A 13,306-nucleotide genomic window follows, 5' to 3' on the forward strand; every position below is an offset into this window, starting at 1 on the left:
ATGCCGTTTGATGCAGAGGATATTGTGGCGCGAAACCTGATTGAGCAGATGTTGAGCATGGAGCCAGAGAAGAGACCCTCGGCTGACCGAGTGCTGAAACATCCCTTCTTCTGGAGTCTGGAAAAACAGCTGCAGTTCTTCCAGGTTTGTTAGTCAGACATCCTTACTTAAATTGTCATGAATGTTTTAGCCTAATCTTTCACACTTCAGAGTTGCAAAATGTCTCTAGAATTGGGTGTGTAAAGCTGTGGAAAAGTGGGAGTGTAGAGGGGGGAAGAGGGGAGACAACAACCAATAAAACACAGTTGGGAACCAAACTCTGTACTTTTGCCAAATTTTGGTACCTGAGAACACATTTGGTGATATAGACCAGTGTCTGTGAATATTAAACCGCAAAAAGACTAGTTAAATGAGAATCCTGCATGTCCTGCATGTCTCTATGTGAATGAATGACACAGGGTTGTGCCCAAAAAACGATGATGGCTATTGACCGACTGACTCTGATGGAGATTGCGCCACACTAATCCTAGTCTCTTCTATAGTTAACCTCAAAACTTTGCAGGGATGGCTCTGTAAATTAAATTGAGAATATTACTACTGCTTATATGCTATTTTAAATACTGTAGTCTATGCCAGAGATGTGATGCGCTCGTCTGTGATAATACCGCGTCAGGCAGGCTACACTAATATTGATCTTGACGGTGTTAGCCTCTTGTCTTTTTTACATGTTTTACATTGTGCGTTTAACTTGAAATATTTAATTTTGTACAATAAAACAGCATGGTCTACAAAATAAAAGATGTTATTGAAATATTTTAAAGTGGTCATAAGAACTACACAAATAAACGTTTAAAAAACAAAATGCAAAATCAAAATTGAATAGCTCCATAGCGGATTGCGAAATGTGCGTGCAACCTATTGGAAAGCCCGGATGAGTAATTAGTTGGGCTTGTAAAATAATGAAATTATAGTTTTTAAGTATTAAAAAAAAATTATGAAAAGAGATCTAGTAAAATAAAAAGTGCTTTAAAGTGGACAACTCCTCTTAAGTGGAAGGAAGCTGTTCCCCCCTCACGTGCAACCAATATAGAAAGCACGGATGAGTCATTAGTTGGGTTAGTAAAATAACAACATTATAGTTTTTAAGTAGAAAAGAGTATTTATGTAAAGAGATATAATAAAACACTCCCCACCGACGGATCATCGTCCATTTTTTTACTGTAAACATTGTCAACTGCCAATGTTTAGGGGACGTCGCCCAACCCTAGCAGATGCATGGTTTAACTCCCCCCCCCCACACACACACACACACACAGACACACGGTGAAGCGTGCGTGACGGTCCATCTCTTTCCATTTCTGCTGTCTCATTTTAGGACATGAGTGCATGAACTTCATCTCCAGAGCCGCTCTGAGAGTCACTTAGTCAACATTTTACCATTTTATTTGAGGAAAAACTACCATCATGTCATAAACACACAGAAACTCGAAGCAAGGCAACCCGTCAAAATAAAAGTTTGGTTTAACTTGAGCAATATATGAGTGTCGTACAGTAGAGTTTAGATACACCCAAAAATAATACTAACACTAATACGGTAATAATAAATTATCAACACTTTATTTTTTCAGAAATAATTTTAAAAAAATCTTACATGTTTTAATTTTAAGAATATAAATCTCAGTTATGCAGCATGTTTTTGAACAAAAAAAGTTTAATTCAATTTAAAGATCAATCAAATCAATCGACGACATTGTAAAGGTCTATTAATATTTTCAGTACTTTTGAGACCACTCCAGTCTAACACAGACAGAATAAAGGCGTAGTTACTTTTTTGCTCATTCCTCTTTGAATTGTCGGTCTTTTGTGTATCAGAATAATCCATCGTGTCATTACCTTATTTGCTCATATATTTCATTTGAAGACAACATGATTAATTATGTGTGCATACATGTGTGCTGGTCCATGTTTGGAGCACTAGAGTATATAAAATATGTCCATTTAAAAATTTGAACCACGTGTCAAGCCAGTCACAAAAACAGCCAGTCACACACTCCAAAGGTACGCTTCTACCTCGCATTACGTGACGTTGCTCTGACTTTGCTTTTCATCCAGGAAGAGTGAAATTGCTCAGAAAACCGCAAAAGTAACCAATTTCCACTTATTGGAAAAATGTGCTTTTGTGTTTTTATCTGTGTGCAGCTTATATCTGTTCGCATGTCAAAACATGTTTTGGGGTTTCATGACTCTTAACACCATTGGGTGTAACTAGTTACTAAGTAATTAGTTACTGTAATTTAATTACTTTCCTCTTGAAAATGTAAGGGATTACTCTTATTTTCTCTGTAATTTAATTTTAGTTACTTCTGATGTAATTGAGCCAAATACTGTGAATAGACTATAGAACAATTATATATAAAACAATAGTGGAAATTAACATCAGAATTTACCATGTAACTTTAAAATGCATGTTTTTATGTATCATTCTCACATTTGTAATACTTTGATCAGTTAATAAGAATAATTTATGTGGTTTTATATATTATATATTTGAATTAATTAGAGCCGTTCCATGTCTAGCCTTGAATCACTTAACTAGTCGAGGTTGATCTAGGATTTAGAAAGTAATTAGTAATTAAATACTTTATGGAGAGAGTAATTTCTACAGTAATCTAATTACACTATTGAAGATGTAATTTGTAACTAGTAATTATTTACTTTTTTTACAGTAACTTACTCAACACTGACCCTTAAATCAGGTAAAATCCTCTTTTGCAAACAATGCACTGGCCAAGACATGGCACTACAGCAAAATACCACAGATAAGATAATTTTCATCCTTTTTCTGTAAATTGTTCACTATTCTGCCAGGTCAGTACATTATTGTTTGAAGGACACTAGTCTTAAGGGGTTATGAATTGGGAAATCAAATTTCTTTGAGCTTTTGACACACAAGAATAAATGAATGAATGAAAGACATTTATATAGCGCTTTCATATGCTGTACACCCAAAGCACTTTGCAACTATGTCAGGGGTCTCTCCTCAACCACCACCAGTGTGCCGCTCAAAAGAGAGAGCGTGAGTTTGTGTGTGTGTGTGTGTGTGAGAGAGAGTGTGTGAGTGTTCAATGGATAACAAGAGGTCACTTTCAGAACTCAAAACTTCCTTGTTAGTCCAAAAACAGCTTTTATTGAAATCAAGCTGCCAAAAAGGGCTCGTTTACTACATCCTGTTTTTTATTACACAAAGGGAATGAATTCATCAGCCCAAGACTGATCAATGCCTCCGCCCACTGGTGTGTGCCAGTGAAGGGTGAGATACAGCAACAGGATCACTTGGAATAAAAATAGATTTAGATGCCTCCTAAGGTTTCCAAGTCTCTGCATGACTTCTGAAGGATTCTGACTGTTGGGAAGTGTCTTATTATTTCCACCAAAGTGCTTTATTTTGTCAGTAGGGCATGTTTTTATATCCCAACTGGACACAAACACACTTTTAGTGAAAGGTGGATATCACCTGGTTACACTTTACAATAACACTTTACAATAATGTCAACATTAATTAATGTATACTGACTAAAATGAAATAACCATGAGCATTACATTCGTTACAGTATTTATTAATCCTTGTTCAGGTTCATTGTTTATGTTAGTTCACAGTGCATTAACTAATGTTAACAAAAAAACTTTTGATGTTAATAATGTATTAGTAAATGTTGAAATTAACTAACAAAGAATAATAAATGCTATATAAGTGCAGTTATTATTATTAGTTTATGTAAATAAATTAGTTACCTAATGAAACCTTATTGTTAAGTGTTACTGACATTTTATATCCACTGCAAAATATTCACATGTCAAGCCATCGACTAGATGGCCGACTTCCCGTTCTTCCTTTTTTATTCACATGAAAAATAACTTTAAACTCTGATTATAAAAGGAGTGATCGCTTTCTCAGTACAATTGAATTACTGGAACAGTAGATGTCTCGCCAAATCTCTCATTATAATCAATGAAACCGTCTACACTGCACAGTGAAGCTCATTATTTACATTGTGTTTGCATCGTCTTTCCATTCAATTTTGATAAAAAATCCTACATTATAAGTGGATGACGGGGAACATTATAAAATAAAAAATGCAGTTCACGGTACCTTTAAAGTAGTCTGTCCGGGAAACTGAAAGAAAAATAACAGCAGATTCTTCTGGAATGGCCAGTAAACGGCAGATTATTTATGTTTTTTTTTTCACAGGATGTGAGCGATAGAATTGAGAAGGAGCCGTCAGATGGACCAATCGTGAGGCAGCTGGAGAGAGGAGGGCGGGTGGTGGTGAAAGGGGATTGGAGGGATCATATCACAGTTCCTCTACAGACCGGTGAGCACTACTCTGTCTTACTGCATTGATTGTCTAGTTTTATTTCTTATTAGAATCTTAAATGTGAAAATTTTGCTCTGCAAACCATTAAACTATTATGTTCTTTTTATAGATCTACGCAGATTTCGTTCGTACAAAGGCGGATCGGTCAGAGATCTTTTACGTGCCATGAGAAATAAGGTACGTGAGTTTACCGATACCACACATATCTTGTGGTTATAGCAACACCGTTTACAGTGGCGCAAAATGATTTTTATAATTTTTGATTTTTGATTTTTTTATAACTGATATCTGAATGTTATTTGAATGATCTGAAAGAAATGTGGCATGAAAGAGGAACACCAAGTTGTTCAATGCATTGGAAAAAATGCATATGGAGTTGTTTTGTTGGTTATCACACATTTTTAATTTTTGAAGTGAAGTCAGGGTGTCAAACAGAATTCTGATGATAAAACATCAAAAAGCTGCTAATAAACAATCAGTTACAATAATTACTAGGTATGTGTGATATTATCGGCCACCATAACAGTATTAGGCGATATATGTTGTTTTTAATGTTATTGATATCGGCCCAATAAGTAAATTTGGCCAATATATTAAAGCCGATAAATAATGGATTATTTCCTTCGGCTGAGACACTTCAGATGTGCAGTTCACCATGATGGGTTTGAATAGCTTGAAATATGATTGGAATCATTTCAAAAAATAAAAATAAAGTTAAGTGCAACATGTCATATAAGCTACCTAAAATTATAATGAGAGGAATTATAATTGTGTGCTTGGGACATGGCTGTTGTAATCATATTAGCATATTAAATAAAAGATTTAGATTTGTCTGCCAGTATATTTTTGTGTTTGTTCATTGGCTTTCAAATATAAAGAATTATTGGTATCTTTCAAAATTTTCATATCCCTAATAATGAATACATAATTAATTGATTAAATACTTGGTTTTGGACCAGCTGGAGTTTGTTTATTAAGCGGGCAGGGCAACCACCCAGTAGAGCATTACAATAATCTAGCCTTGAGCTCATGAACGCATGCACTAACTGTTCAGCATTTGGCACTGTGCACATATGTTGTAGTTTATTTATATTTTTAAAGGGATATTTCACCCAGTTGAACACGAATAAAGATTTTTAACTCCAACCGTTGCAGTGTGCCAGTCATATAATGCATGTGAATAGGAACAGTTTAGAGTATGAAAGCTATGAAAGTAAAAAATATAGACATACGAATCCAACTTAAACCCTGCGGCATGTGACGATACATTGATGTCTTAAGACACTAAACGATCGGTTTGTGTGAGAAACCGAACGGTATTTATATAATTTTTTTACCTCAAATACAACACTATGTAGAAAAGCCACAAGCGCGCCATCCCTTCCGGCGAGTGAGGTCAAATGTACAAGATATGGCGTATCTTGGATACTTAACGGTATCTCTGCGCCATATCGTGTAAATTGACCTCGTTCGCATGTCTATGTTTTTTTACTCTCATAGCTCTCGTATGCTAAACTGTTCCTATTGACATGCATTATACGACTTGCACAGCAATGTTTGGAGTTAAAAATCTTAATTTCTGTTCTACTGAAGAAACAACGACACCTACATGGATGCCCTGGGGGTGAGCAGATAAACATCACATTTTCATTTTTGGGTGAACTATTCCTTTAAGATGGTAGAATGCAGTTTTACAGATGCTAGAAACGTAGCTTTCGAATTAAAGATTGGTATCAAAGAGCACACCCAGGTTCCTCACTGAATTATTACATAACCTCCGGCTACCAGAATGAACTGAAAACACAGCACATCAGAGTATACAGCGCTCATAATGATACATCCGCGGATTTTGGGTAAAATTGAATAAATAATACTTCTCTGTATAGAAATTTGACTCAAACATATGAGAATTTATCAATATTTCTCCACATCTGCACACATTTAAACTAAATGCCCTGAGGGATGTTGTTTTGTCGTGAGTCTTCATGACGACCACAGAGGAGTTTATGAATGGGAGCAGATGACGCGTATTTTACAATCAACCAATGTTCATATTCATAACTCCTGGCACATATTAACATGTTACGGTCACTATAAGACTTTGAGAATAAAACAGGTAAAAAAATTAAACTTAAGTCTTAGATCTTTTTAATGATGTATAGTTTGTCAAGGTAATTACTTGATTTGAATACACAACTAAACATACAATTTTCGTCCATGTTGCATTTACAAACTATTGCTCAGTGTCCTCTCTTTGATTCTTTCATCTTTGTCTCCTGTAGAAACACCATTACAGAGAGTTACCCGATGAAGTCCAGGAGACGCTGGGGTCCATTCCAGATGAATTCGTCTCCTACTTCACCTCCCGCTTCCCTCTTCTTCTGCAGCACACACATCTGGCCATGCGTTTCTGTGCCGTGGAGCGACCTTTCCTACCTTATTACCACGCTTCTGAACTGCTCACACCCCGCACAGACACACAGTGTGTGCCACAGACTCCGCCCACACAACAGGCCGGCCAGATTTCAGCAGATTTGCCCGAAATAGGCCCGGTGCAGCCCGAACCCGGAACACAGGAGACTGGAGCTCCGTAGTTTAATTTTACGTGACTGACTTTTCCAGACACATTCCAGGGATGAGCGGTCTCTCCGTACGGATGCAGTCTGGGCCTGCAGTGCCTGGGCTGTGTCCCCGCAGAGGACGCCGTCCCATCTTTAGTGCCTTAAAAGCGGAGCGACTTGCAGCTTCCTGCTCATTCGGAGGATGCTGGAGAAGATGGTGTGCTAGAGTCATTCCTTCCTTCGTTTTTTTAATTATAACGTGATCGGAAGGTCGAGGGATTTTTGTTGAACACTTGAAGTGAACGCAAGAAATTCTACTGTGCAATGTTGAGAGAAAACCCATATATATTTTTGTACATATTTTGATCATTGATAATTGAAGTGGCCATTGATTGTGCCTTTTTAAATGACACTGTGTCTTGGTCCTGAAGAGAGTCTAATGTTTGTGATTTTGCGTTATTCCTTTGCTGCTGTCGAGAGCTTTTGAAGGAATAGTTCAACCAGAAAGGAAAAGTGGCATCGTTTAGTCCTGTTTTATTCATACACGTATGACGTCTTTCTGTGGAATGCCATAGCAGATGTTATTTTCCATACAGTCTTCAGGTGGTGTGAAGCCCCAAAATGACCAAACAGAATCATAAAAGTAGTAGATATGTGCTAAATCTTCTGAAGGTCGCTTTCAAATTTACGTCAACTCACTGATGATCTCCCTCGGTGCCGCATTTCTTAAGTGTGAAGACCTATTTGACATCAATGAAGCCAAAACGCATTGGTTCTCAAATATCATGTGAACGATCACAGCATATCGATAATATATGGAAGTGCGAATCGTGTTTGTGTTCGACGAGACAAGGCATGGTAATCAGTGAATGCTGGGCTAAACTTGGGTCCGTTTCTCAGACAAAGCGATCAAATGGCTTCAGAAATCTTTACACTGCAAAAAATGCTTTTCTTACTTATTATTTGTGTCTTGTTTCTAGTCATATTATCTAAAACTTCTTACATTAAGAAACATTTACAAGACAAGTCAAAATTATTATCTTGTTTTGGGGGGAAAATAACTCAAAATCAAGAGAGTTTTTGCTTAAAATAAGATAAATAATGTTGTTTTAAGATTATTTTGCTTACCCCACTGGCAGATTATTGAGCTTATTTTAAGCAAAAACTCTTAATTTTTTGTTATTTTTTCCCAAAGCCAGACAATTACTTTTGCTAGTAGAGTAAATACTTCTTGTTTTAAGAGTTTTTAAATGTTTGGACTAGAAACAAGACAAAAATACTAAGTAAGAAAAGCATTTTTTTTGCAGTGTAAATACAGTTATTAGACAAATACTTCTGTGATACTACTGGTTTGAAACCATGCTACTGAATTTTTTGGGTGAACTATTCCTTCAAAGTCTCTTAACATAAAACCGACTTTATGACATTACAGGTATTACGCTTTCAATGGTTCTGGATATATTTTCATGACAAACTTGGTTATTATCCTGTATTGAGCTCAACTTCAGTCTATCACTTTTATATGTTGGAATATTTTAACAAAACATGGTGAACTATGAATTTATTACCTTGGATTCTGGATAGTGCAGTTAAGTTTTTTAGCTTTCAAGTGATTCTCCTAAATGGTTATTATATTGTAAAATTAAATAATTATTCATTTTGTTTTGTTTTGTTTTGTTTTCATGGATGCTTGATTTACAAACGGTGGGCTTTTGTTAGGAAATGCCAGGAAGGATGTTTTGTTCTGTCGAGATGTACAGTGCATACACGGCATTGTGACATAAAATACATGCTGTTTTGAATGGAAATATTCCAGATGGAGCTTTTATAATGTTACATGTTTTTTAATGTTCAGTATATATTTTTAAATGGCACATTTTGAGGGGAAATTATTAAAATGGAATGCCTTTTTACATGTAATGTTAATAAAAGCTGCTATTGTGCAATGCCAAGTAAGTTTTTACCAAGCTTGGGAATAGATATTATTGGCAAAGGGTATTTTCACTCCACCCAGTTCTGTTTTACACTTTGTGTATACAACGATCAGGCATAACATTATGACCACTGACAGGTGAATTGAAAAACACGGATATTTCTCTTTGCTTTCACTATAGAAATGAGCAGGCAGTTATCGTAACTAGGTTTGGTTGTCTCCACTTTGTATATGACTGTATCGAGGCTGGGCTCATGCTAATAAATCAAATTATTATAATTAAATTAGATGATCTGTTAATATTAGTATTATATTACGCAATTTTGACTTTATAACTCGCAGTTTATACTTCTTTTCTCAGAATTGTGAGATATAAACTCGTAATTGCTCAATTTTTTTTAAGACTAAAAGTAAGCATTGACTCCTCTCACCTGCACTAAAATAGATTCAGTAACAGTGAACTGCAAACTCAGAATAATATGCAAACCTGCATAATATATTAAGTAAATATATTAAACTACACAAGATATACTTTATGTATTTAATCTCACTTTATTAACCAATATCTTTGCTGCTGACTTTCGATGATTCAATTCAACCAGACTAAGAAGGGAAAAATATGACACTTGTGTGTTGAACCTTCTCCTGGGGCAGATCAGTATTAGAGTTTATAGAATTAAATAAGACCTTAATAATTAATTTTATTAGTATATTTAGTTGAATAACTTTGATCAAAATTTTAGTGTCCCCAACTGAGCAAGCCAAGCCAAAGGCGACAGTGGCAAGGAACCAAAACTCCATCAGGGCGTGATGGAGAAAAATAAACCTTGGGAGAAACCAGACTCAGTTGGGGTGCCAGTTCTCCTCTGGCCTATTATTAAACAGTGTATAATTATTATTCTGCCAACCCTGCAAGTCATAAATCATATTAGATCAGAATATTCGAAATTTCAGGGTATCACGCAAGAGACGGGTTTATTGTGCGTTGATTACACAAGAAAATGAATACTTGAAAGATCAGAGTTAGTGCGCCGGAGCCGGGTTTTTTAAGCATGACGTGCCGGTGAGGCAAATTCAGAGGAGACACCAATTGACACGGTCTCAGCAGACACTCCAGGATGAGCTGGTCATGTCCAGACGCAGGTCCACCATCCCACTTTTTATGATGTAACGAGTACATCAGGTGTTATGGGAAGTGTTCCCGGTTCCGGCTGACCTAGTTAATGCAGCCTAACAATCAGTCAATTGCTTTGAATAATGAAAGTTTAAAATGTTCTAATAATTAAAAATTCAGTTTAATCTGAATTAAGTTGCAGGAAATTACTATGTCAGCTATGCATTCCGTTAATCTTGTGAATTGGTAGGTTTCGTCAGGGCGTGAGGAAATATAGAGCTGAGTATCGTCAGCATAACAATGAAAACTAACGGCATGTTTCCTAATGATATCTCCCAGTGGTAGCATATACAGGGTGAAAAGCAACGGTCCTAACACTGAGCCTTGCGGTACCCCATACTGAACTTGTGATTGGTGTGACATCTCTTCATTTACTGCTACAAACTGATAACGGTCAGATAAGTACGATTTAAACCATGCCAAAGCTGTTCCACTAATGCCAACATAATTTTCGATTCTATTCAGAAGAATATTGTGATCGATGGTATCGAATGCAGCGCTAAGATCGAGTAACACTAATAGAGAGATACAACCACGATCAGATGATAAGAGTAAATCATTTGTAACTCTAATTAGAGCAGTCTCAGTGCTATGATACGGTCTAAATCCTGACTGGAAATCCTCACATATACCATTTCTTTCTAAAAAAGAACATAATTGTGAAGACACGGCCTTTTCTAGTATTTTTGATAGAAACGGTAGATTCGAGATTGGCCTGTAATTGACTAATTCTTTAGGATCAAGTTGCGTTTTTTTAATAAGTGGTTTAAATATAGCCAACTTAAAAGTTTTCGGTACATATCCCAATGTCAAGGATGAATTAATAATAATAAGCAGAGGATCTATGACCTCTGGAAGTATCTCTTTTAATAGCCTAGTCGGTATAGGGTCAAGCATACATGTTGTTGATTTTACAAAATGAATAGCCTTGCCAAATGACTATCGTTTTAACTTATATGGTGGAAAAGTTTGCTAGAAGGATCGAGTGAACGATCTGTAAGCAACGTATCTACGGTTGTATTTTGTAATACAAAATAATATTACCCTTTGTCATTAAACACACTATTTAGTTTTGTATGGTACTTGGCATTTCCTATTGTTACTGTACTAGCATCTTGCGTTATCTAGACAATGCGGTCTCTCTAAGAAACTTTCAATTTAATCAGAAATTGTTTAAACAGTCAATAAGTGGATAAAATCACTACTGCTTGCAGGAATATAGTCGCCACTTTCTTCAGTTTAAGACGCTGAGCAAAGCTTGCTTGAAATGGGCCGAACAAACGAACGATTTTGAAATAAATTATTGTGGTATCGGATTATAATAAACCTCAGCCATGACTGTTGACATGTTCTTTAGTTGGGCAGTTTTAGGACTTCTAAATGTTAGTGTTTCTCTGGCTGCTGTATCTGGGTTTGCTTTGGCAAGAAAAGCAGAGAAAACACGATCAGATGCAACAGCCTGCTTGATGATTAGAATATAATCGTTGTGTAGTGGCTTAATTCACTGATCTTATGACTGAGTATGAGCAATATACTGTTAACCTTGTTTTATTCTAGAAAAGATCCAGCACAGTTTTAGCCAGAAAATTTGAATACGTTTTAAAACAGATTGTACATTAAGCACTTTGATTTTTGACACAGACATCAAAAATCAGCCTATGAATCTCAACAATGGTGGCATTCTTCATGCCACAATGCATTCTGGGAGCATCATGCTAAACTCATCCATGGCTCCTATAATGCATTGTGGCATGAAGAATGTATGAACAAATATCAAATGACAGAATAAGCAAACCTATAAATAAAAGATTTTTGAAAAAACATTAGTGTCATAATAAGATGGAAAATAGCAATATATTATTTTTGGTTTTGTGTTTTTAACCCTTATAGGGTTACATTAAAAAGTATAAATGAAACGCCTACAGTCTTTAAATCCATTTTGAAAGTTTTGAACACAATCATTACGGTCCAACTAGTGACGCCTTACTTTTCTTTCTTTCTTTCTTTCTTTCTTTCTTTCTTTCTTTCTTTCTTTCTTTCTTTCTTTCTATTTTTTATTTTTTTTTGGCAAAAGGCGATTTATAAAACAGGCTTTAACTTTCCAACTGAGCTAATCAAATTTTCAATCTCTGTCGCACTGAAATTAAAAGGATGCCGTTGTTTCTCCATTTTGGTTTACTTGTCAGAAGCATAGACGAGTTGTAAAAGAGGTCAGAAGCAGTTGGTTGCTTGGTAACAGACTGTTGTTTACAGTTGTTTACTCGATGGAGCGGTTTAAAAGATTTCCTAACTACAGATAAATGTTTTTGTTTGTTTGTGTATTGTTCTTACGCCCTTTCTACAGTACAATGAGTGACAGAACACTGATTTATCATATGTAGCCTACATATTTGGCATTGCCGGTTACAGCACAACGCCCCCTTTCTAACAAGCCGTGTTTCTATGATAAAACCTGGCAAAGCAACCACAAAGTAAATGAAAATATTCTGCATAGATATTCAAGATATCATAGATATTGTGCATGTCCGCTTATTTTAGGTAGGCCTATGTGATTATATGTCTCTATTTATTCCATACATTAAAATATTCACATCCAGTCCTTTCAAGTAGTTAAATCAACTTCCTGACTACAAATATGTCAAGTTTCAAAGCTCTCAGAACTTGTATGATTGATCTGCACTAGTTTATATGCCTTAACTCCCACATATGGACAATTTTAGTCCTTTTTTGGTTTGGGGGTCTATAACAATATCTGTTAATTTAACAATCTTAGCAGTAAAATATTTTTTTAGCCAAGAATCAATTTCATATGGGACACCAGATGAGGAATTTAACAATCTTAGCAGTAAAATATTTTAGCCAAGAATCAGAGATGAGGAAAAACATTGCTGGGTTTAGTTCTACCATGCGTATCTCAAAAACTAGCACCTTTTGACTATTTGTCACTAGCTTATTTGTATTTCTTTCAGCCTGAGGTCTATTCATTTCACTTTGCGTGAATGGGGCCGGGCTTTGTATTTGTCAAAAACGTAGCCTCTGGCTAGGAAACTATTTCCTTTCAGTTTCAGGAAATCGAAAGTATAAGACCTTTTTTTGTTTTGTTTGTTTTTTGTTTATTGTTATTTTTTATTATTATTATTATTAGTGCTAGTAGTAGTATATGCTTCCATATACAAACAAACAAAAAGGTGCATAATCAAATATCTGTACATCAATATTTGTGACCTTCCGTAACCGGATATAACCTTAACCGGTTTCACAC

General features: G+C 35.7%; 1 protein-coding gene across 2 annotated transcripts in view; it reads left to right on the forward strand.

Moving 5' to 3' along the window:
- Nucleotides 1–8,883, forward strand: part of ern1 (endoplasmic reticulum to nucleus signaling 1) — a 55,279-nt gene extending 46,396 nt beyond the window's left edge. The window contains exons 19-22 of one of the 2 annotated variants that reach the window (XM_067424716.1): nt 17–144; nt 4,250–4,373; nt 4,486–4,553; nt 6,659–8,883. In XM_067424716.1, the coding sequence (XP_067280817.1) occupies nt 17–144; nt 4,250–4,373; nt 4,486–4,553; nt 6,659–6,970 (632 nt within the window). In that variant the 3' untranslated portion in view covers nt 6,971–8,883. Of the gene's footprint in view, nt 1–16; nt 145–2,726; nt 3,311–4,249; nt 4,374–4,485; nt 4,554–6,658 lie in introns of those variants that run through there. The other variant, XR_010899156.1, reaches the window with a different exon arrangement.
- Nucleotides 8,884–13,306: the final 4,423 nt, after the last annotated feature.

The sequence above is a fragment of the Pseudorasbora parva genome, chromosome 2, assembly GCF_024679245.1.
Source record: "Pseudorasbora parva isolate DD20220531a chromosome 2, ASM2467924v1, whole genome shotgun sequence".
Classification (NCBI taxonomy): Eukaryota; Metazoa; Chordata; class Actinopteri; order Cypriniformes; family Gobionidae; genus Pseudorasbora; species Pseudorasbora parva.